The 20074-nt window shown below is 41.3% G+C and overlaps 2 protein-coding genes across 2 annotated transcripts; one reads left to right on the forward strand and one right to left on the reverse strand.

The window, feature by feature from the left end:
- Positions 1-1401: 1401 nt before the first annotated feature.
- DUXB (double homeobox B) lies at positions 1402-6073 on the forward strand. The gene is made up of 5 exons (XM_035024512.1): positions 1402-1417; positions 1513-1667; positions 3745-3850; positions 4214-4368; positions 5351-6073. Exons 1-5 carry the CDS (start codon positions 1402-1404, stop codon positions 5939-5941), a joined length of 1023 nt encoding a protein of 340 aa, XP_034880403.1. The 3' UTR covers positions 5942-6073.
- A 4933-nt stretch (positions 6074-11006) lies between these two features.
- Positions 11007-20069, reverse strand: TERF2IP (TERF2 interacting protein). Its single transcript, XM_035024747.1, has 3 exons — positions 19315-20069; positions 14505-14629; positions 11007-12253 (listed from the first exon to the last, which is right to left on the reverse strand). Exons 1-3 carry the CDS (start codon positions 19982-19984, stop codon positions 11849-11851), a joined length of 1200 nt encoding a protein of 399 aa, XP_034880638.1. The 5' UTR covers positions 19985-20069; the 3' UTR covers positions 11007-11848.
- Between the last annotated feature and the right edge of the window lie 5 nt (positions 20070-20074).

Genomic DNA, 20074 nt, shown 5'->3' on the forward strand with positions numbered 1-20074 from the left:
GTAATGGAAAGAAATGTGTTTCAAGGGCACCTGGGTGGCTCAGTCAGTTAAGCGTCTGCCTGTGGCTCAGGTCGTGATCCCAGGGTCCTGGGATCGAGCCCCGCATCGGGCTCCCTGCTCAGTGGGGAGCCTGCTTCTCCCTCTCCCTCTGCCCCTCTCCCCCTCCACTCGTGCTCTCTCAAATAAAATCTTTTTTAAAAAGTGTTTCAGTAAGAACTGAGGAAAAATATAAAGTGAAGTATGTATATCCATACAGTATTATATCAAGCCAAAATAATCAAAAAGCAAGAGTACCAAAACATTTATAAATGTATCTATGTGTGTGTGTGTAAACTAGAGAGCACAGATTCTAAGTCAGATTTGGAAAGACATTAGGATAGAGGTAAAACTGCCTGGTAGAATCTGTACTTAATCTGATTACTTCAAGTTTCTTTCTGAAAGTGTTAAACATTTAATGAAGGGATTAAATAGAAGGGTACTTAAGAAATGGGTGGATCACCCTGGGTGTTGATAAGCCCGGTGTCTTGGACTGTTGCTCGGTTGCCCACTCACCTCTGTCGGATCCAGGAAGCTCTTCCCAAGATGGATTTGAACAGCACTCAAAACAGTAAGTTTTCGTCTGCATTTTGCTCTCTTTGATAATGCCACATGCTTTATTTTCCAGAATTTATAGAAGTTAAAAATCACAATCATGATTAGAGGGGCAAATTGTTGCGAGCAGGAGCTGTTTGCATCCATAAGTTGTATTAGGATTGATGGGTGCTTTAAAGTTGGAGACTGGGGGGCACCTGGGTGGCTCAGTCATTAAGCGTCTACCTTCGGCTCAGGTCATGATCCCAGGAGTCATGGCATCGGGCTCCCTGCTCCAAGGGGAAGCCTGCTTCTCCCTCTCCCACTCCCCCTGCTTGTGTTCCTTCTCTCACTATCTCTCTCTGTCAAATAAATAAATAAAATCTTAAAAAAAAAAAAAGTTGGAGACTGGAATTTCAAATTTAAGATAATAGCCATAAGTCTCACAAGTGCGTTGTCAAAAGTTCTAAAGTTGACACTGTAAATGGAGAAAACATATATATATGGAATACCTAGTATTTTATATTAAAATGTATTTTATCACAAAGTACCAGTTACTGTGTATTTTATCTCAATTTTTTAAGGTCTTACTTGTTTATTTCCATTAATTTTCCTAGCTCCTATTGCTTCCTATTTTCTCTGCATTTAATTTTATGGATTTTCAGTAACTCAGATCACAGATTGTAATTTTTTTCTATTATACACACATATTTTACTTATATGTCTCCAATTTAGCATGACTTTAGTAGCTGTACCACTAAAGTAAAAATATAGAATCATTGTTAAACCTACAGGTTTCAACCTGGAAAAAAAAAGTTAAGACTTATGTTTATGTCCATCATTGATAGTAAGGTTTACATGTCATGTAAACTTATGCTTACATGGAGTTTTTAATCCATAAATTTATCTTCCATACCCCTCTTCCCATTTTCTCTTCATCAGGCATACTACAAAAAGAAACCTGGCAAGGCAGGATTGTTTACAACCAGAGTCAAAAGGATATCCTCCAAGAATGGTTTAAACAAAACCCTTACCCTGATAGAGCTACCAGGAAACAATGGGCCAAGGAAATTGGCATTCCGGAGGCCAAAATTCAGGTAAGCATTAGGTTTCTATTTCACTATCTGTCAGATTCAAGGTAAAGATAAAGGCTGGGCTCAGGATTTTCAGGCAATTTTTTTTTTTTTTTTTAAAGATTTTATTTGACAGAGACAGTGAGAGAGGGAACACAAGCAGGGGTCGTGAGAAAGGGAGAAGCAGGCTTCCCGTGGAGCAGGGAGCCTGAGGTGGGGCTCGATCCCAGGGCCCCGGGATCATGACCTGAGCCGAAGGCAGACGCTTAACCTGAGCCACCCAGGCGCCCCCAGGCAATTCTTATGTCAGGTATGTTGCTCAGAAAGTTTTTATTGTATATTAAAAACAAGAACTGTTTTACCAATTGTGGAAATATTGGTTGGGTATATTCACTAATGAGAAGAGAATACACTGGTCCAGGCTCTCCCAATAGGAGATAAATCAATTTTTAAGATTAGGTAATTTAGGAAATTATAACACTATGTTAATAAGTTATCATTAAGTATTGATATGTACTGGGGCACCCTGCTGGCTCAGTTGGTAGAGCAAGCAATGCTTGATCACAGGGCTGTGAGTTCAAGTCCTACGTTGAGTGTAGAGATTACTTAAAAATAAAAAATCTTTAAAAAAATATTGATATATACTGCAAAATGAGGATTAATACGTGATTATGAGGAAACTGTGGGACAAGAACTCACATATGTTCCCAATTTTCAGGCTAGTTTTTTTTAAATACCTGAAGTGTGATTCACACACAGAAGTATATGAAGTAAAATCCCATATTGTATTACTTGAATAGAGCTACTGATGTGAAAATGAAATGAAGCTGGATTTCTTCAGTTAGCAAGGCGATAATTGTAAACAATACAACTATACCAGGTGAGACAGCATTTAAAACAATGAAGATCAGTAAAAATGTGCTCCTAGAGGAAAATAATAAGTTCAGATTTTTGTGTCTATATAGAGTCTCCCATTAGCCATTGGCTATAAGGTCCTTAGTCTGAGGGATGCTGGGGAGAAATTTTTCCTTACTCTTCATTCATTTGTTCTGGGTGTAAAGACACAGTTTACTCAAACCCCAGTAATAAAAGGGCATCCTATGGGAATATCTGGTGATGTGCTTAAGACTTACCTGAAAATAATTAATTTAGAGCAGAGATAACCTTTTAGCACAATGCCTGGATAAAGGAGTGGTTTGTTAAATATTGGTGGTCATTAACACCCTAAATCTTATCACAAATTATCAAAATAAAACACTCAAAAAGTTAGAAAGCACACTGCAAATCCAACTCCAAAAATGAGGAAACAAGAAGTTCAACGAGTTATATTCATGACAAGAGTTTCGCAGCAAGGTGTACAGGGTCCAGGAGTCTCCTTATCTATTGCTGATTATAGGAAAAGAGGGAATGTTGATGAGTGTTAGTACAGCTCAACTGTTGCTAATTTACTCACCATTTAAAGATATTCTTGGGGCAGTTGGCTGGCTCAGTCAGTTAACTGTCCAACTCTTGATTTCAGCTCAAGACATGATCTCAGGGTTGTGAGATGGAGCCCCAAGTAGGGCTCCACACTCAGCAAGGAGTCTGCTACTCCCCCTCTCCCACTGCCCCTCCCCCCGGCTCGCAGTCTCTAAAATAAATAAATCTAAAAAAAAAGATTCTCTCGCTCTGCCCCTCCCTACCCTGCTCACATACTTTAAAAAACAAGGAAATTCTTTTCCACAATCAATGCTATATGTATTATACATTATAAAATGGTATTTCTTATAAAGAGACGATAGGCCAAGAAAAGACATTCACACATTGAAGACCTGTTATGAGAGAGAGGTGGGAGACGGAGAAAAAGAAATATTGGTCTTTGATTGAACGGCGAGTGTCTCTCAAATCAGGGAATTTTTCTTGAGATATCATGACAACAACGATAGAAGAAATGCTGTACTGAATTGTATGCTAATAGTAATATAACTCCTAGGATAATACATCACATTCTTCTTATGGATATTACTGCAATGGCAGTTGATCAAATCAATTTTAATTGCATTGATATTTGGTTTGACACAGACTGAATTACACAATTTTCACATCTTCTTCTCCCACTTAGATTTGGTTTAAAAACCACAGATCGAAACAGAGACAATTGGAATTTGGATGCTCCTTAGGAAAAGACGAAACCCAAGGACAACACCATCATCAGCCTTGGACTCAAGGTAAGAAACCACTGATACAAATGCATTTCTTCAATAGGTCCCGGTGAAAGTGCAAACAACTTGGCATGTTGTGCCCATGTTCCTGACAAAAAATCATTATCTTGAGAGGCATTTACAGCTTGCTCTGGGCACCCTAGTGTCAGAAATATAAGCATGGTCCCACAGCTGGCTAGGACAGGCAGGTTCTTAGCAAGCAAGGCTCTGGGCCTTTTGGTCCAGCTGCTCTAAGCAGGGTGGCATCCTCTTCTGTCACCATCAGGGATTCAAGAAGAATAAGTGTAATCAGCATGATCTTCCCAAGTTTCTAGTTCAAACATGAAAACTGTTCTAAAAGACATCTTCTGTTCCCATGTTCTCCTTTAGAATACTTACCAAAAGCAGCCAGACAAGACTGGACATCCATCACAAGATCTCAATCACACATCCTACTTCAAGCCTTTGAGAGGAACCGATTCCTTGATATTACAACCAGGAAAAAACTGGCTAAAAAAACAGGCATTCAGGAACCAAGAATTCAAGTAAGTTCTGTGTCTGTGACATGAAATATGTTCTACCTGTGGTATTTCCCCCAATGGGTTGCTGAAAAACTTTGACCTGTACTGGATTATCCCAATCATGGAGGTTACGTAAAGGTATGGGATGGTAAGCATCTAGCATTGCAAGTCACACTCCTGCAAAATGAAGAATTCTGTCAGTGGTATACCCATTTGAAATCACCAGCAGCAAAAATGTGGGGAAATGTGAAAGTTAATACCTATTTTGAGAACCCCATCAGGTTTTCTACAGCTTGGAACTGTTATTTTGGTACAGATAATTCCTTTCTTGTGAGGCTGTCCTGTGCCTAGTAGGTATTTTTCAGCACTCTTGGCCTCTACCAACTAGATACCCCGCCCACCTACCTCCCCCAATTTGTGACACCCCCAAAACTCTATATACTTACTCAAATGTCCTCCAGTTGGGAGAACAAAGTCACTCCCATTGGGTACCTTCTAAAGTTATGGGGACAGTAGTTTAGTATGTGTTAAATGCTCATGACTAAGTAGCACTATGGTTTATCAGCACAGAAACCCTCCAAAGGCCTGCACTCATTAATCCTTGATCAGATTTACACATGTGCATATAAGATAGGGATTCTTTGCACACGTTGGCAAAAAGAAAAATGTCAACCTGGTCAAGAAAATCTGTTTCTAATCCACTGTTGAAATTAAAGGGAGGAATCTAGATCATATGCCTTTTCAGCCAGTTTCAATTCCTCTGTAGTTGATTGCTGAGTGTGCTGTGACCTCAATTTATGTTTGTATATGTATACACACACATTTGTACATACCTATTTATACATATACATACTAAACACATAAACCAGAGTAATGTATTTCACACATATGTTTATATTTCTGATATTGGGGCCTGTATTAATAGCCCCTTTGCTTTACGCAGTACGAGAAACAGAGCCACAGTCACATGTCTTATGACATCCCCTTCTCTTTTTTCTTCACATACATGTGGTTTCAGAACCAAAGATCCCTATACCCACAGCAGAGCAGAAATGAGTCCGTGAATTCCTTGGCAGATGGCCCAAATGGAAGACCAGGTCTGACAGCTCAGCAACACCAAATCAATCTGTCCACTCCCCTGGGCAGGTCTCATCATTTTGCTTCCTCCGATTCTTTCAGCAGGAACCAGACATTTCTCCCTGCTCCTCTCCCATCCCATGAGTCCTCTGTCCCTTGTGTGAGCCAAGGACCAAGTGTCATGATGGTGCAGCCCATGCAGGCTATGCAGAGAGGAGAGAATTCTGTCTCTCCTCAGACCCTTAGGAATCACCTGCCAATACCCTCAACTTCAGGAGGGGACCTCTCAGATACTCAGACTCCTTTCTGGCTCCCAAACCAAGAAAAATGCCAGAATCACGAAGAACAGACTGGCACAGGAGTACTGCAGTTGAAGGGCTATTGTGAGCCTCATCCTGAGCACCAAGAAGACCAGCTGCAGGATCTGCAGCAGGTGGACATACCTTACATTCTGCAGCGGTGGGACGAGGTCTGCCAGGCTCTGACTGCAAAATGGGATCCTCGAGAAGGGACACACTGAGACACACATGGCTGCAGCGCACCATCAACTGGAGAACCATCCCATTCCCTCAGCCAACCGCACCAGCAATGTGTAGAAACCTCAGGCCTTATGTCAGCTCCTGTTATCCACAGACCTTCAGGAAAAGCTACCTTTTCTGAGTCCTAATCCACAGAAAGAGAACCCTCCAGGACCCCGACTGTGCTTCAGTGAAGATGATTTTCAGGCTGTGTTCCATATGCTACAAAGCTCACCAGGGCCTCAGTTTCAGAAGGAAGTCATTCTCAGAGCCTGGTCCAGGCCTCTTCTTTTGATGCAGAATCAGTGCAACTTAAAGGACAGTGAACAAAGAAATCGTCCTGTCTGGGACAATATTAATGCAAGAGGAAGGAGAAAACAATTGGAATCCCAAATGGAGGTTTTAACCTTCCCGTGGGCAGTGGTTACCTTCTGTACTCCCTTCACTGAGAAAGCTGCATACAGCCTCTGGAAGCACCACGGGCATTAGCGAGCAGACAGGTCTGCGGAATCCTTCTGAACGAAGAAACGTATTTTTCTGACAAACATGACCTCCTCTCTGTAATTACCATGTCCACCAATCTGGAACATCCATGAACCGTAACCAAACCCAAGCGAAAATAGGTCTACAAGGGACATATCAGCACTCCTCTCCCTTCTAGCAAGATGGGAAAGCTAACTGGAAATTAATTTATCATGTAGAAAATGAAAGGATAGTATATTTCCCGATGATGTGAGTTCACAAAAGTGAGCTTTTCTCCAAAGCTCTGAAAGCTTTAATTAGAACTAGAAACTATCTCAGTATCTACCAATAAGGGAATGATGAAATGAATTAGGACAAATCCACGATACTGAGTACTCTTCACTTGTATTTTTTTCCTCTATCTTAAACATAAAAAATTTTACAATGAAAATGCAGTAGTGACACTACTTAATGTATTTCTACATTTTTAGGTTTTTCACATATATTCACGTGTGTGTATATATATATACACACACACCAGAAAATTCCTCATTTTATTATAAATTCTCAAACTAAAACCTGAGATAACCATTCTCGTTTTCAGTTTTCTTCTTCTGAAATGGTAACTTTTATATTTTGGTGTATGAATATGTATGTGGGTTTACTTTGGTACAGTATAAATATCTTTGAAAAATATTTTGTTCGTTTTATCAATTTGCATTGTTTTGTCATATTTGCTATTTACTTTCCATATGAAGGTGTCAGAATAAGGTCCACACACATACCACAAAGATACCCGTCTTACACTAACACTAACAGGTATGAGGTGTACATCCTTACTGGCAGTATCGGTATCTGGGGGCACTACGTGCAAGAGTTTCTCTAGCTGTTTACACACTGACGCTCAAGTGCCAGAATATTCCAACATCCGTATCTATGGTCAAATTACACGCAGTAGAAATTATTTTTCCTGATAGTAGCTGAACTTTATCATCTAACGAATTAAAACTCACACATGTGCACACACATTAGTGTGGGACAAATTAGTGTGGCATCTATCAAAAACAAAAGGGACCTAATATATCCGACAGTGTTTATACATGAACAGACTAGGTGGCTTGAATGACAGAAATTCATTTTCTCACAGTTCTCCAAGTGTCTGCTGGCTGGTTTCTTCTGAGACCTGTTTCTTTGCTATGCTAATGGCCATCTTCTTCCTGTGTACTTACACGGTCTTCCTTCGGTGTGCACATTCCCAGGGTGCCTCTCCATGGATCCAAATTCCCTGTTCTTGAGTTTGCTTTTCTTAGATTTCAGTGTATGGTCTCTGGCTTAGGTTTTGGTTTGCCTGCCACACCCTTCTTTTTTTTTTTTTAAGATTTTATTTATTTATTTGAGAGAGAGAATGAGAGAGAGAGAGCATGAGAGGGAGGAGGGTCAGAGGGAGAAGCAGACTCCCCACCAAGCAGGTAGCCCGATGCGGGACTCGATCCCGGGACTCCAGGATGATGACCCGAGCCGAAGGCAGTCGCTTAACCAACTAAGCCACCCAGGCACCCCTTGCCACACCCTTCTAATGAGCTCCCTGTTTTAACTACTTTAACCCCTGTAACAATCTATTTATAAAAAGTTTCCATTGCCTGCTTTAAAAATGTTAGAAAATAACTTGATTTACTTAAATCCATAATGTGGACAACAGCTACCAGTTAAATACACAAAACATCAGGCAGAACAGTCATCGGCAAGCTTCTCTCAAGAGCCCAGATGAGCTCTTTGTATCTTTGGACACAAATTTATGACCTGAGGCAGCCCACGGTGCCACGCTCATAAAACCTGGATACATTCCCCAGAAATACCTCAAAAGCAATAAACTATCAAAACTGAAAGCTGAAAGTAGAAAATCAAAAAAATGAACTGAGGAAGCCCTCCTTGTTGATAGGCACAACCATACTGAAAGCTAGAAAGCCTGAAAGGAAAAGAGCAAAAAGATACGCAGAATGAGTTTCAAGGTAATGTTTATTATTGACAGAAAAGCATAAATGACATTTACTTTAAGAAAATATGCTCAAAGGGCACCTGGGTGGCTCAGTCAGTTAAGTGTCTGCCTTTGGCTCAGGTCATGATCCCAGGGTCCTGGGATCGAGTCCCACATCGGACTCCCTGATCCGCAGGGGTCTACTTCTCCCTCTCCCTCTGTGCTCTCTCTCAAGTAAATAAATAAAATCAAAATTAAAAAAGAAAATATGCTCAAAAACCCTAAAGTAAATTATAGGAAAAAGGAGAAGAGAACAAACTCAAAGGTTAAGTCCAGGCTGATGATAACAGAGATAATAATCCACTACTGGATGGGTATTCTTGTTCCTAGAGGTCATTAGGGTTTATCTGTACAATCGAAGTTTTTAGCAGACTTTTATTTGGGTATTTACCTTCCCTTCATACCACATTCCCAGGGAAGGTTACACAATGTGCAGACCAAGAAAGACAGACCTTGATAAATTTAAGTCATCTAGTCATTTAAGAAGTTAGGAAAAGGGCATGTGCCAAAATTCTGGCAATGAGAAGTCTAGGGGCTTCTGAGAAAGCTTGCTCACCAATAAAGGAGACACCTAGGAGGAAATGGTCCATCTTCCGCTGTTAGAACTGTAGCAGCCAGCTTCTAACCATGAAGGAAGCAGCCTACAAGACAAGCTAGAGATAGCAGAGCGGAAATATAAAAAGAACCCTGAAGCTAACTGCCTCAGGACTTCTTGTTATATATAGAAGATATAATCCCATTTCCCTTATTGTTTGAAGTCCTTTAGGTTAAGTTTTCTGTTATAAGCAATTAAATGCAACTTACGGATATAGGCAGAGGGAGTATATGATCCAACAAACAGCATTAGACCAAAAACGAGAGATCTCAAGAATTCAGCGGCAGCTTAAAACCTTTAAAATGCAACTGCATCTGCTTAAAAGGTACAGGGAAAAAAGGAAAACTGAATACCAGGAGCATAATCCACTGCTGCAGTTTGCAAAGAGAAGACAGAAAAAAATGTTTCTGCCACTAATGAAGGTACAGAAGTTATTTAAGGCCTAGCAAATTTCAAAAGCTGAAGTGTGGGGGTAGGAGGGAATAATGAGGAAGGCCCAGAATTCAAGAGCTAAAATGAGTAAGACATGATGTTTCCCAGAGCACAAGTCTCATCAAGTCAAGAAAACCCAAAAAACAAGAATTTGGCAGCTCAAGGGAGGGGATCCTGACTTTAGGATTTGAGCAGATGCAGCCATAGCTCAATACCATTAACCATTAAAATTCAACTCATGCTCCTTGCTTTGATTTGTGCTCCCAAAAATACTTCTGATAATGTTTCCCCACATATACCTCTTAGCTTAAGAAATGAAATGCCAGAGAAATTGCAAAAACAGGTATTTGAAAGTTATTAGTTTATAATGAGTGCTTTGGTTTACACATCTTTGGGAGTCTAGATATAATGAATCAGACCCTTTTGCACATGCTTTGACAAAACTGAAATTTCTAGCCCTGTAAAAACTGTAGTAACTTTACTAGGTTATAAACAACCTAAATGACATCTCCATTTTTATTCATTTATTTGAAAGAGAGAGTATGCACACATGAGCACAAGTGGGGGGGGTACAGAGGGAGAGGGAGAGAATCTTAAGCAGACTCCATGCTGAGCACAAGGCCCAATGCAGGGCTCGATCTCACAATCCTGAGATTATGATCTGAGCAGAAATCAAGAGTTAGACACCTAACCAACCGAGCTACCCAGGCGCCCCTGGATAACACATTTTAAACAAATGCCCACCACCCAGTCTTTCCCAATACCTACTTAAAAATTACTCCTAGAGTGAGCTAGGTACTACTAGGAGCAGTTGTATCCTTTCAACATACTAAAGGGCAAAGTGAAGCATTTTGATTTAGGTTGGACTCCACCAGAACTGAACTCTAATAATGTGTGTGTAACTGATGATTTCAGGATGTACTTCTCAGGAAGTCCAGATGCCAAACAAGAGAAGGAAGCCTATGCAGGGTGCATGTATACACAGACTGCCACTGTGGGCCACTCTGCTTATTTCTGCCGGGCATCTCTCACAGGTGGCATGGACACCGTTATCCCACTCGGGGTAATTCTCAAAGATTCAGTCGTGTCATTTCTCTGGACAGCAAGGAAACTGGGTCTGCGTCCTCTAATTCTCATCCACCATCGACTGAAAGCCACTCCCAGGGGCATTAACTCCACGGCACTTCAAGCAGAGGGAAAGCTTCAGCAGGCACTTGCAGTGGGACTCCTATCAGTGGCATATGCTGGAATGGTGAGTGCCCAGAGAACATGGGTAGGGAACCGACACCTTCTGTTACACACCTGCTGGTTCCTGATGGGCTCCTCTCCACTCCAGCTCTTAGTAGTTCACTCCATCTTTCACAGTCCTTGACGCAGATCTTCTCTCTGCTCCATTCAGAAGAACTAGCATCTTTCTAATAGCCTACTAGTTCTAAAATGAAACCACTTTGTTCATTATTGACCTAATTAAGAGCCAAAAATCATCCATTCCTTCATGGTTTTTCTATTGAAAGGTTTTGTGAATACAATCAAAGAAAAACACTTGGAGACTCAAAGTTCTATTTATTTTCAACAATGAAAGCAACACAACAAAGAGGAATCAATTCACTAATTTGTAAATCTAACACAATCCTTACCACAAAACAATTTTCAATAAATAAAAACACATTACTAGTAACTGAGTAAGACTGTTCTCAAGACTCTCTACAGTTTTGCATGTTTTAAACAAAACTGGGTGGTAGGTAAAGAAACACGTGCCACAAGTATGACTGACAAAGACTGGAAGAAAAGAACAGCCAAGGAGCAGGGTCCCCAAATAGTAAGTTAGCAAAGGGAATATGGGATTTTCAAAGCAGTTGAGAAATCAGAGCTCACTAGGGGATGCAAGAGTTTAGGAAGTCTGTGTTCAAGGCCTTGTAATTAAAACTTTCCACATTTCTAGATTCTTGATTTGGAATCTATCCAAACTAGAGGAGCTTCTGCCAAAGGATAGGAAGCTCTTTATTCATGCTGCCTGAAAAGACCCATCTCCTAATCTCCCTCCTTTGACTTTGTCACTAGCTCCTGAAACAATATAGCAAGGGTTACATTCAGAAAAGGATTACTACTACACAGGCCAACCTCCCTCTGGTTTAGATTTTCCTTTCATAAACACGCTGATACTGCCAGGGACAGCTCTAAATATATCCAATGTCTTTTGTTTTTAGCCTCCTACACAACTCTGCTTGGCTACAAAATCTAAGATTCACAGAGCAATGGCAGCATTGGTCAGAAGACAAGTGTCAGTTCCAATGTACAAATCTCTGAAGTTCAATGGTCACAATTTTTTTTTTTTTTTTAAACCTCACCTGCCACACCTTTTCTCTTTTCTCATTATCTTGCCAATTATTTCTTTCGGAATTCAATCCTCCGAGCTACATTCTGAGCACCAAATTTTTTGACCAATGCATCTCGGGCATCCTCATCATCTTTTTGCAAATCTAAGTCGTCCTGTCGGGACCAAATGGGATACCCATCGGCCCTCTGACCAGATTCTAAAAAGGAGGAAGTAGCCTCCAGCTCACCACTATTTTTTAGGAAGGCCTGTGTTACTGTTGACAGATCCAAGTTAAACTTTTCCATTAACTGCCGGATGATCTTAATAGCAGCTCCCACCTCTGGTGGAGAAACTTTTTCTTCTTCTTCTTCTTCCTCATCCTCATCAGGCTGTGTCTCAGAGTCTTCCTCAGGTGTAGGTGGATCATCATCACACATTGTTATGTGTATTTCAAAATCAGGGCTCTCGTCAACCTAGAGAAAGTGATGAATATGACCAGTTCCTAATTACCAAGTCCCAAACACTTACTCTTTCAATATCTACTCTCAACTACCACCCCCCTTTGTCCTTTTCACCCCAATCACACTGAACTTCCTTCAGTCCCTTCAGTCCCATCATGCTCCTTCTCATATTTATTCATGTTGGATGTTTTTACATATACATATATATGTTGGGTTAAGCGGGGAGTGACCGTGTGTGCACGTGTGCATGTGCGTGTGTGCGTGTAGGTGGGGAATATACATGTGCTTAGGTGTACACTATGTGCACATATATGTATATATATAAGTATGGTATTCCAACAGAAAATTAGAAGCTACACTAAAGGGGCGCCTGAGTGGCTCAGTCGTTGAGCGTCTGCCTTCCACTCGGGTCATGATCCCAGAGTCCTGGGATCGAGCCCCACATCGGGCTCCCTGCTCTGCGGGAAGCCTGCTTCTCCCTCTCCCACTCCCCCTGCTTGTGTTCCCTCTCTCACTGTGTCTCTCTCTGTCAAATAAGTAAAATCTTTAAAAAAAAAAAAAGCTACACTAAATATGGAAAAATACAGGTTTGTGCATACACTTTAACGTATACACGTGTTCATCAGATCATTTGTTACAAGTCTGACTTCACTCTCAGATTGTAAGCTCCATAAGGGCAGGAATTATATCTGTTTTGAGCATCACTACATCCCCTACTGATGCCTTCACATAAGCACTCAAAACACACAGCTGTATAAGCATACTAGGGCCTCCATGCTGTACTACATTTAGGCACATTACAAAGCACGTTATGTGAGAGGAGAACTATGTAGACCATGTTTGCATTTGAAAGTTTGTGGATATGGGGCGCCTGCGTGGCTCAGTCATTGGGCATCTGCCTTCGGCTCAGGTCGTGATCCCAGGGTCCTGGGATCGAGCCCCACATCGGGCTCCCTGCTCGCCAGGAAGACTGCTTCTCCCTCTCCCGCGCCCCCTGCTTGTGTTCCCTCTCTCACTGTGTCTCTCTCTCTGTCAAATAAATAAGTATCTTTAAAAAAAAAAAAGAAAGTTTGTGGATAACAGACCAAATACAAAAAATAAAACAAAATTCGGACTATAAAAGGCCACAATCACTAAATTCTGCCAATTCTTGTGCCTTCCTTCATTCATCAATTACAGAACTTTAAATTATTTTCCTGTTTTACAATGAGGCCTAACCATTTTCCTTTGTTAATAAGAAAAATTAATTTACAAGATCCTTTTTCTTGGAGAAGATAAGGACATATAATTTGAACTTTCTTTTAAATCACTCCTATTTTATAGTTCCTACCTTTCCCTCTACCTTTGATTAAATACGAGATTCCAACTGAGTATCAGAAGCTCAACTAAATATTCAAGCATTAAAAAATCCCAAAACCACCTTAAGTACACAAAAAGCTAAACTTGTTTATTAAAGAAATTAAACTCTTTTAAAAATTACATTTATTTTCCTGAGAAGCATTAAAATATTTTAAAAGATAAATCTACAGTCTTATTTTGAAAACCTTAAACTGAGAACAGAGTCCTTGAAATCGGGTGCTCTATACGGTTTAAAAATAATTCTCAGGGGCGCCTTGGTGGCTCAGTTGGTTAAGCGACTGCCTTCGGCTCAGGTCATGATCCTGGAGTCCCGGGATCGAGTCCCACATCAGGCTCCCTGCTGAGCAGGGAGTCTGCTTCTCCCTCTGACCCTCCTCCCTCTCATGCTCTCTGTCTCTCATTCTCTCTCTCGCAAATAAATAAAAAATTAAAAAAATAATAAAATAAAATAAAAATAATTCTCCCAGGACGCCTGGGTGGCTCACTCTTCTGCCTTCGGCTCAGGTCATGATCCTGGGGTCCTAGGATTGAGCCCCGCATCGGGCTCCCTGCTCTGCAGGAAGCCTGCTTCTCCCTCTCCCACTCCCCCTGCTTGTGTTCCCTCTCTCACTGTGTCTCTGTATGTCAAATAAATAAATAAATCTTTTTAAAAAATAAAATAATAATAATAAAAATAAAATAAATAATAATTCTCCCAATTCTTCTCCCTCTCCCCCTCTGAAGTTTTCCTACCAAAACCTAAAAGCTACATGCCTGAAACCAAGATCAGTCCCACTTTCTATTCTCCCTCTCCCCCCACTCCTGCCCTTATCCCACTGGACCTTAGGTACAAAAAGAGTAAATGCGATAACCAATTTTAAAAAAGAATGGAAGCAGGGAAATAAGTTAAATATAGTCAACATACCACAATCTCCTCAAACTCCCGGGTGGCTTCTACAAGCATCTTTTTGACTGCTTCATCATTCTCCTTGATCTCTTCCTTTACATATTCTTCCTCAGGTAAGTCTGGAGTTCTTTTATTCTGTGGTTCTATTAAAGAGAAGAACAGCACCAGATTAGAATTAGCCTCTTTCACAGAAACCAAAAAAACACTGCATGCTCTATGAGCTCTTAGCCAGAAGTGAGCCTGTACATTTTTTCTATATGAAGACATTAGTTTTAGATCAGAAGGATAAGAAAAACATAAGATATGCATGTTCAAAAATTTCTACTCTTGCTTATGAAAAGTTGTACTATCCAGGTGGTGATATTTTTTCTAGGTTCTAATACATAAAATAAAAATACTCTTCAAGCGTCATTCATTTTTTGCTTTGCATTTATAAATTGTGCAAATTAACAAAATTGTGCCATAAATTGGGTTCTCTGGGAAGCAGACTGTGAAATGGAGATTAACACATAGGTGTTTAAAAGGGTGCGCTCTTGGCAAAACACCTGTTAGAAGAAAGAAGGAGTGGGCAGAGAAAGAAGCTGAGCGGTGAAAGCTCCAACAAAGCCTCAGCTGAAACCATGGGGAAGTCTGGAGCTGGCCAAGTTGGGGTGAGGAAGCCATGACAAAATTCCCCCATAGATCAGTCCCTAAATGCTAGCCATCCTAAGATGACAAGACTTTGGGCAAGACAGCTCTCCAGGCCACTGAAGATAGATGAGGAGGGTACACCACAATCCACTACATACCATCTACAGAAAAGAGGGTCTCCTAAAGCTAAGCATCCTCCAGTTTCTCTTTTACTCTTTGTTCTCTGAGGATTTAATTCTGTTCTCTTTTCCACTAACAAGAACTGACTACTAAAGAGCAGCAAGAAAAAGTTGTTTGTGATGTAACTGCTCTGTATCCTGATTTAGGTGGTGGTTACAACAATTATATACGTACTAAAATACACAACTGGAAAATAGTATGGTGGTCCCTCAAAATACTAAACATAAAATTACCATACGATCCAGCAATTCCACTTCTGAATGTATACTCAAAAGAAATGAAACCAGGGTCTCAAACAGGTATTAGTACATAGCAGCATTACTCACAACAGACAAGATATGGAAACAACCTAAGTGTCCATTAATGAATGACCAGATAAACAAAATGTGGTCTATACATGCAGCGGGTTATTATTCAGCTTTAAAAAGGAAGGAAAGGGCGCCTGGGGGGCTCAGATGGTTAAGTGTCTGCCTTCGGCTCAGGTCATGATCTCAGGGTCCTGGGATCGAGTCCCGCATCGGGCTCCCTGCTCGGCGGGGAGCCTGCTTCTCCCTCTGTCTCTAATGAATAAATAAATAAAATCTTAAAAAAAAAAAAAAAAGAAAAAAAAAAATAAAAAAAAAATAAAAAGGAAGGAAATTCAGACACACGCTACAGCCTGGATGAACCCTGAAGACACTGTGCTAAATGAAATAAGCCAATCATAAAAGGACAAATGTAGGATTCCAGTTACATGAAGTAGATCAAATTCATAAAGACAAAAAGGTAGAATGGTGGTTGTCAGGGGCTGGGGAAGGAGCAAAGTGGAGTCAGTGCTTAATGGGTACAGAGTTTTAGTTTTAGAAAAAGAAAAAGTTCTGGAGACAGATGGTGGTGATGGTTACATGACAACGTGAATGTACTTAATGCCACCAAACTGAACACTTAAAAACAGTTAAAATGGCAAATTTTATGTAACATACATATTACCCAAAAAGATATTTCTAGATATTACCCATTTTGTTAATTTTTGCTAATCTGATAAATAAAACACAACATTTCCTTGTTCTGATTTACTTTCCTGAAAAACACCACCACACATATTTGTTATTTAAGTTTCTATGGGTCAGAAATCCAGGCATGGTTTCTATCAATCCTCTGATCAGGGTCTATTTTTATTTAATAACAATATTCTGCATTTGTTTATTGGCCATTCATTTCCTTTTCTGGAAAGTTCTTGTTCCGTTTCTTTTGCTCATTGTTCTACTAGTTTTCTTTCACTAACTTCTGCAAGCTCTTTGGACATTAAGAAAAATATGTTGCAATGTATTGGCAGTATTTTTCTAGTTTGCTCTCTGATTTTATCATGAAAAGTTTTTAATTTCAAGTAATCAAATATAAAAAAATTTTTTAATCTTTTTGGTTTCAGGACTATCACCATGCATATATTAAAAAGTATATTCAAGGCAACCTACTGAATGGGAGAAAATATCTGCAAATTATACATCCAACAAGAGGTTAATACCCAGAATAAAGAATGCATACAACTCAGTAACAAAAAAAGTCCAATTAAAAAATAAGCAGAGGATCTGAATAAACATTTTTCCAAAGAAAACATACAAATGGCCAAGAGGCACATGAAAAGATGCTCACATCACTAATCATCAGTGAAATGCAACTGAAAACTACAATGAAGTATCACATCACACCTGTCAGAATGGCTATTATCAAAAAGACAAGAAATAACAAGTACTGGACAAGATGTAGAGAAAAGGAACTCTTGTGCACTGTTGGTGGGAGTGTAAATCAGCGCAGCCACTACAGAAAAAGGTACTGAGGTTCCTCAAAAAATTAAAAATAGAACTGGATCCAGCAATACCACTTTGGAGTATCAATCTGAAGAAAATGAAAACACTAATGTGAAAAGATATATGCAACCTGATGTTCATTGCACCATTATTTACAAGAACCAAGTCAAGTATCCAATGATAGATGAATGGATTAAATTGTGGTGTGTGTACACACACACACACACTCACGCTCACACTGGACTACTACTCAGCCAGGGGTTAAAAAAAAAAAACAACAACAACCAGTAACGAAATCTTGCCACTTGCAACAACATGGATGGACCTAGAGGATATTATACTGCTGAAATAAGTCAGAGAAAGACAAATACCAAGTGATTTCACTCTTAGGTGGAATCTAAAAAACCAACCAAACAAAACAAAACCCAAATTCAAAGATACAGAGAACAGAGATGGAAGAGGGTTGGCATGAGGGTGTGCAGGGCAGCAAAATGGGTGAAGGGGATCAAGAGGTACAAACTACCAAGAGGTATAAAATAAATCATGGGGATATAATGTACAGTACAGGAAATACAATCAATAATATTAACTTGAATGATGACAGATAGTAACCAGACTTACTGTGACAGTTTGCAACGTATGCAAATGTAGAATCCCTAGGTTGTATACTTCAAACTAATATTGTATGCCATTTGTACTCCAAGTTTTAAAAAAGATCAATAAACGTTAGAAGAATTGAAAAATAAATTAAAAATATATTCATGCATATTTCCTTTTTCCCAAGCTATTCTTTTTACTTTTTTTTTAAAGTAATCCCTACACCCAAGCCAGAGCTGAAACCTACAACCCTGACATCAAGAGTCACATGCTCTACCAGCTAAGCCAGCCAGGTACCCCTCATCCATTTCTTCTTAGTCATTTTAGGATTTTAATTTTTACAATTAAATATCAGATAATCAAAATATCAGAGTAGGGTGAATCCAGCTTAATTTTCTCCAAAGTTCCAAATGGCCTATCTGTAGTCCCAACGCTACCGATTTAAACGCAAAGCCCTACGTGATCTACTTCACCCATAAACATAGCCTTGTCCTCTCCCCCAAAATTCTCCGTTGCTTACTCCATTCTAGCCACACTGGTCCTTGTTGCTCCAAAAACACACCAGCTCTATTCCCACCTCCAGGCCTGTGCACTTAATATTCCCTCTGCCTGAAACACCTCCTCAGATAACCACGGGGCTTGCTTTCTTTTGGTCTCTGCTCAAATATCAGCTTATGGAGTGACCTTCCCTTATCACCCTGTAAAAAACAACCTCCTCCCCACCCCTTACCCTGATTTTATTTTTCTCTATAGCACTTACCACTGCCCAGCTAGCATGTTAAGTTCCATGACCGCAGGGACTTTTATTTATTGTTATATCCCAGCAGGATAACAGTGTCTGGCACTCAAATATCTGTTGAATGAATGAATCTGAAATGTCACTTTTACCAAAAACAAAATTCCTACTAAGCATGCTTAACAGGAGAAACAGATTTACCTCCCCAGACCTGAAACGTTATATGGAAATAGCCAGCCACCTAAGGAAAGGGGCGGGGGAGAGGGGGAGGGTGACATGCTTCTTCCAACAAAAGGGTCTGTCAGTTTAAGCTCTCAATACCAGTTGCATCAAAAGTGAAGCATCTTCACAGCTTTCCACTAAGTCCTAACCAACCTGAATCCCCACGTTCAATTCAACTGCATTAAAAACTCACTTCGCCTGAGCGAGACCAGGAAGACCATTACAACTGACGAAACCTTCTGTGAATACGCATAGAAGCCAAAACGTGAAAATAAACTGGTCTGGCATGCCTTTAAAAAGGCTTATACTCAATCTATCTGAACACAAGTATTTTTTTAAAACGAGTTTCTGGAAAAGACACCCTAGAAGGTGGTTGACAACACACTGCCTCTAGGGAAGAAAATTGGGTAGCTGGTTGGTAAGGTGGGGGGTATCTCTATACAGACTTTGTGTACCTTTGAATATCATACCACGTCAGTTCCCCACTTACTGGAAAAACATATCGAAGTGCGATTAGAAAATGGTGCAATTTTACCCGGATGTCTAAGGGGGCGGGGGAAGCCGGGCGACTCTACCAGATGCGCCAACATGGATGCCTAACAGAAAAAGGGGAAGGCGCCCCGCCCCCACCCGCACAGGTGCAGCGCAGGACCCGCGTTCGCTGCAGAGGCCTCACCCCCGCTATCAGCAGCTTCGGGATCCTGCTCAGCTTTCCGCTTCAGTTTCTGGGACGAAGGGCTCACTGGGGCGTCCCCCAGCAGGTACTTATGCTCCTGGCCCCGCAGGTGCTTGAGGTAGCGGTCCTTCAGGGACTGCCACGAATGCTGGGTGAGGGAGCTTTTCTCCATCGCCTTCCACAAGGCGGTGCCGGTGACGGAGCTTGGCGAGCGGGCATTTTCCTTCACGTACGTCAAGATGGCCACGTCGTCCGCGTCTGTGAAGGCGATGCGCCCCCCGTGCGGCTGCGGCTCGGGCTGCGCGGCGGCGCCCCCCTCGGCCTGGGCACCGGGCTTCGTCTCCGGGGCCTGGTCGGCCGCCGAGCCCAGCCGATAGGCCTCCAGGTCGAGCCTCTCGTTGCGCTCCACGCAGTCCAGGATGTACTGCGTGGAAATGAAGTCGCCCGAGGCCTCGGCCGCCGCCTCCCCGGGCTGGGCCAGCAGCACGGCCCCGGGTTCCTGCACCCGGCACAGGGTGCCGCCGCCGTGCAAGATGAGCGTCGAGACCCGGCGCTTGGCCGGGCTGGGACGCACGTAGAAGGACATGGAACTGCCATCTTCCCTCACGAACAGAGTCGAGGAATGGGTGAGCCCGTTGGGGTCTTTGCCCAAATCCATCGCCTCCGCCATAGCTGACGCCAGGTGACCGAGGAGGGGCCCCCACACGAGCTTCTGACGCACAGAGCAAAACAGAACTGCCGTTCCCGACGCCGCGGCCGC

Source organism: Mirounga leonina, unplaced genomic scaffold (genome assembly GCF_011800145.1).
Source record: "Mirounga leonina isolate KUSES-001 unplaced genomic scaffold, KU_Mleo_1.0 Mir_180, whole genome shotgun sequence".
Lineage (NCBI taxonomy): Eukaryota > Metazoa > Chordata > Mammalia > Carnivora > Phocidae > Mirounga > Mirounga leonina.

What these genes read in the sequence shown, in the direction of transcription:
- DUXB (XM_035024512.1), top strand. An exon ending in TTCCGGAGGCCAAAATTCAG is followed by an intron (nt 1,668 to 3,744) that starts GTAAGCATTAGG and finishes TCTCCCACTTAG; the next exon opens with ATTTGGTTTAAAAACCACAG. An exon ending in TTCAGGAACCAAGAATTCAA is followed by an intron (nt 4,369 to 5,350) that starts GTAAGTTCTGTG and finishes TTCTTCACATAC; the next exon opens with ATGTGGTTTCAGAACCAAAG.
- TERF2IP (XM_035024747.1), bottom strand. Translation starts at nt 19,984, where the DNA reads ATGGCGGAGGCGATGGATTTGGGCAAAGACCCCAACGGGCTCACCCAT. An exon ending in CGAAGCTGCTGATAGCGGGG is followed by an intron (nt 14,630 to 19,314) that starts GTGAGGCCTCTG and finishes TCTCTTTAATAG; the next exon opens with AACCACAGAATAAAAGAACT. An exon ending in GGGAGTTTGAGGAGATTGTG is followed by an intron (nt 12,254 to 14,504) that starts GTATGTTGACTA and finishes CACTTTCTCTAG; the next exon opens with GTTGACGAGAGCCCTGATTT.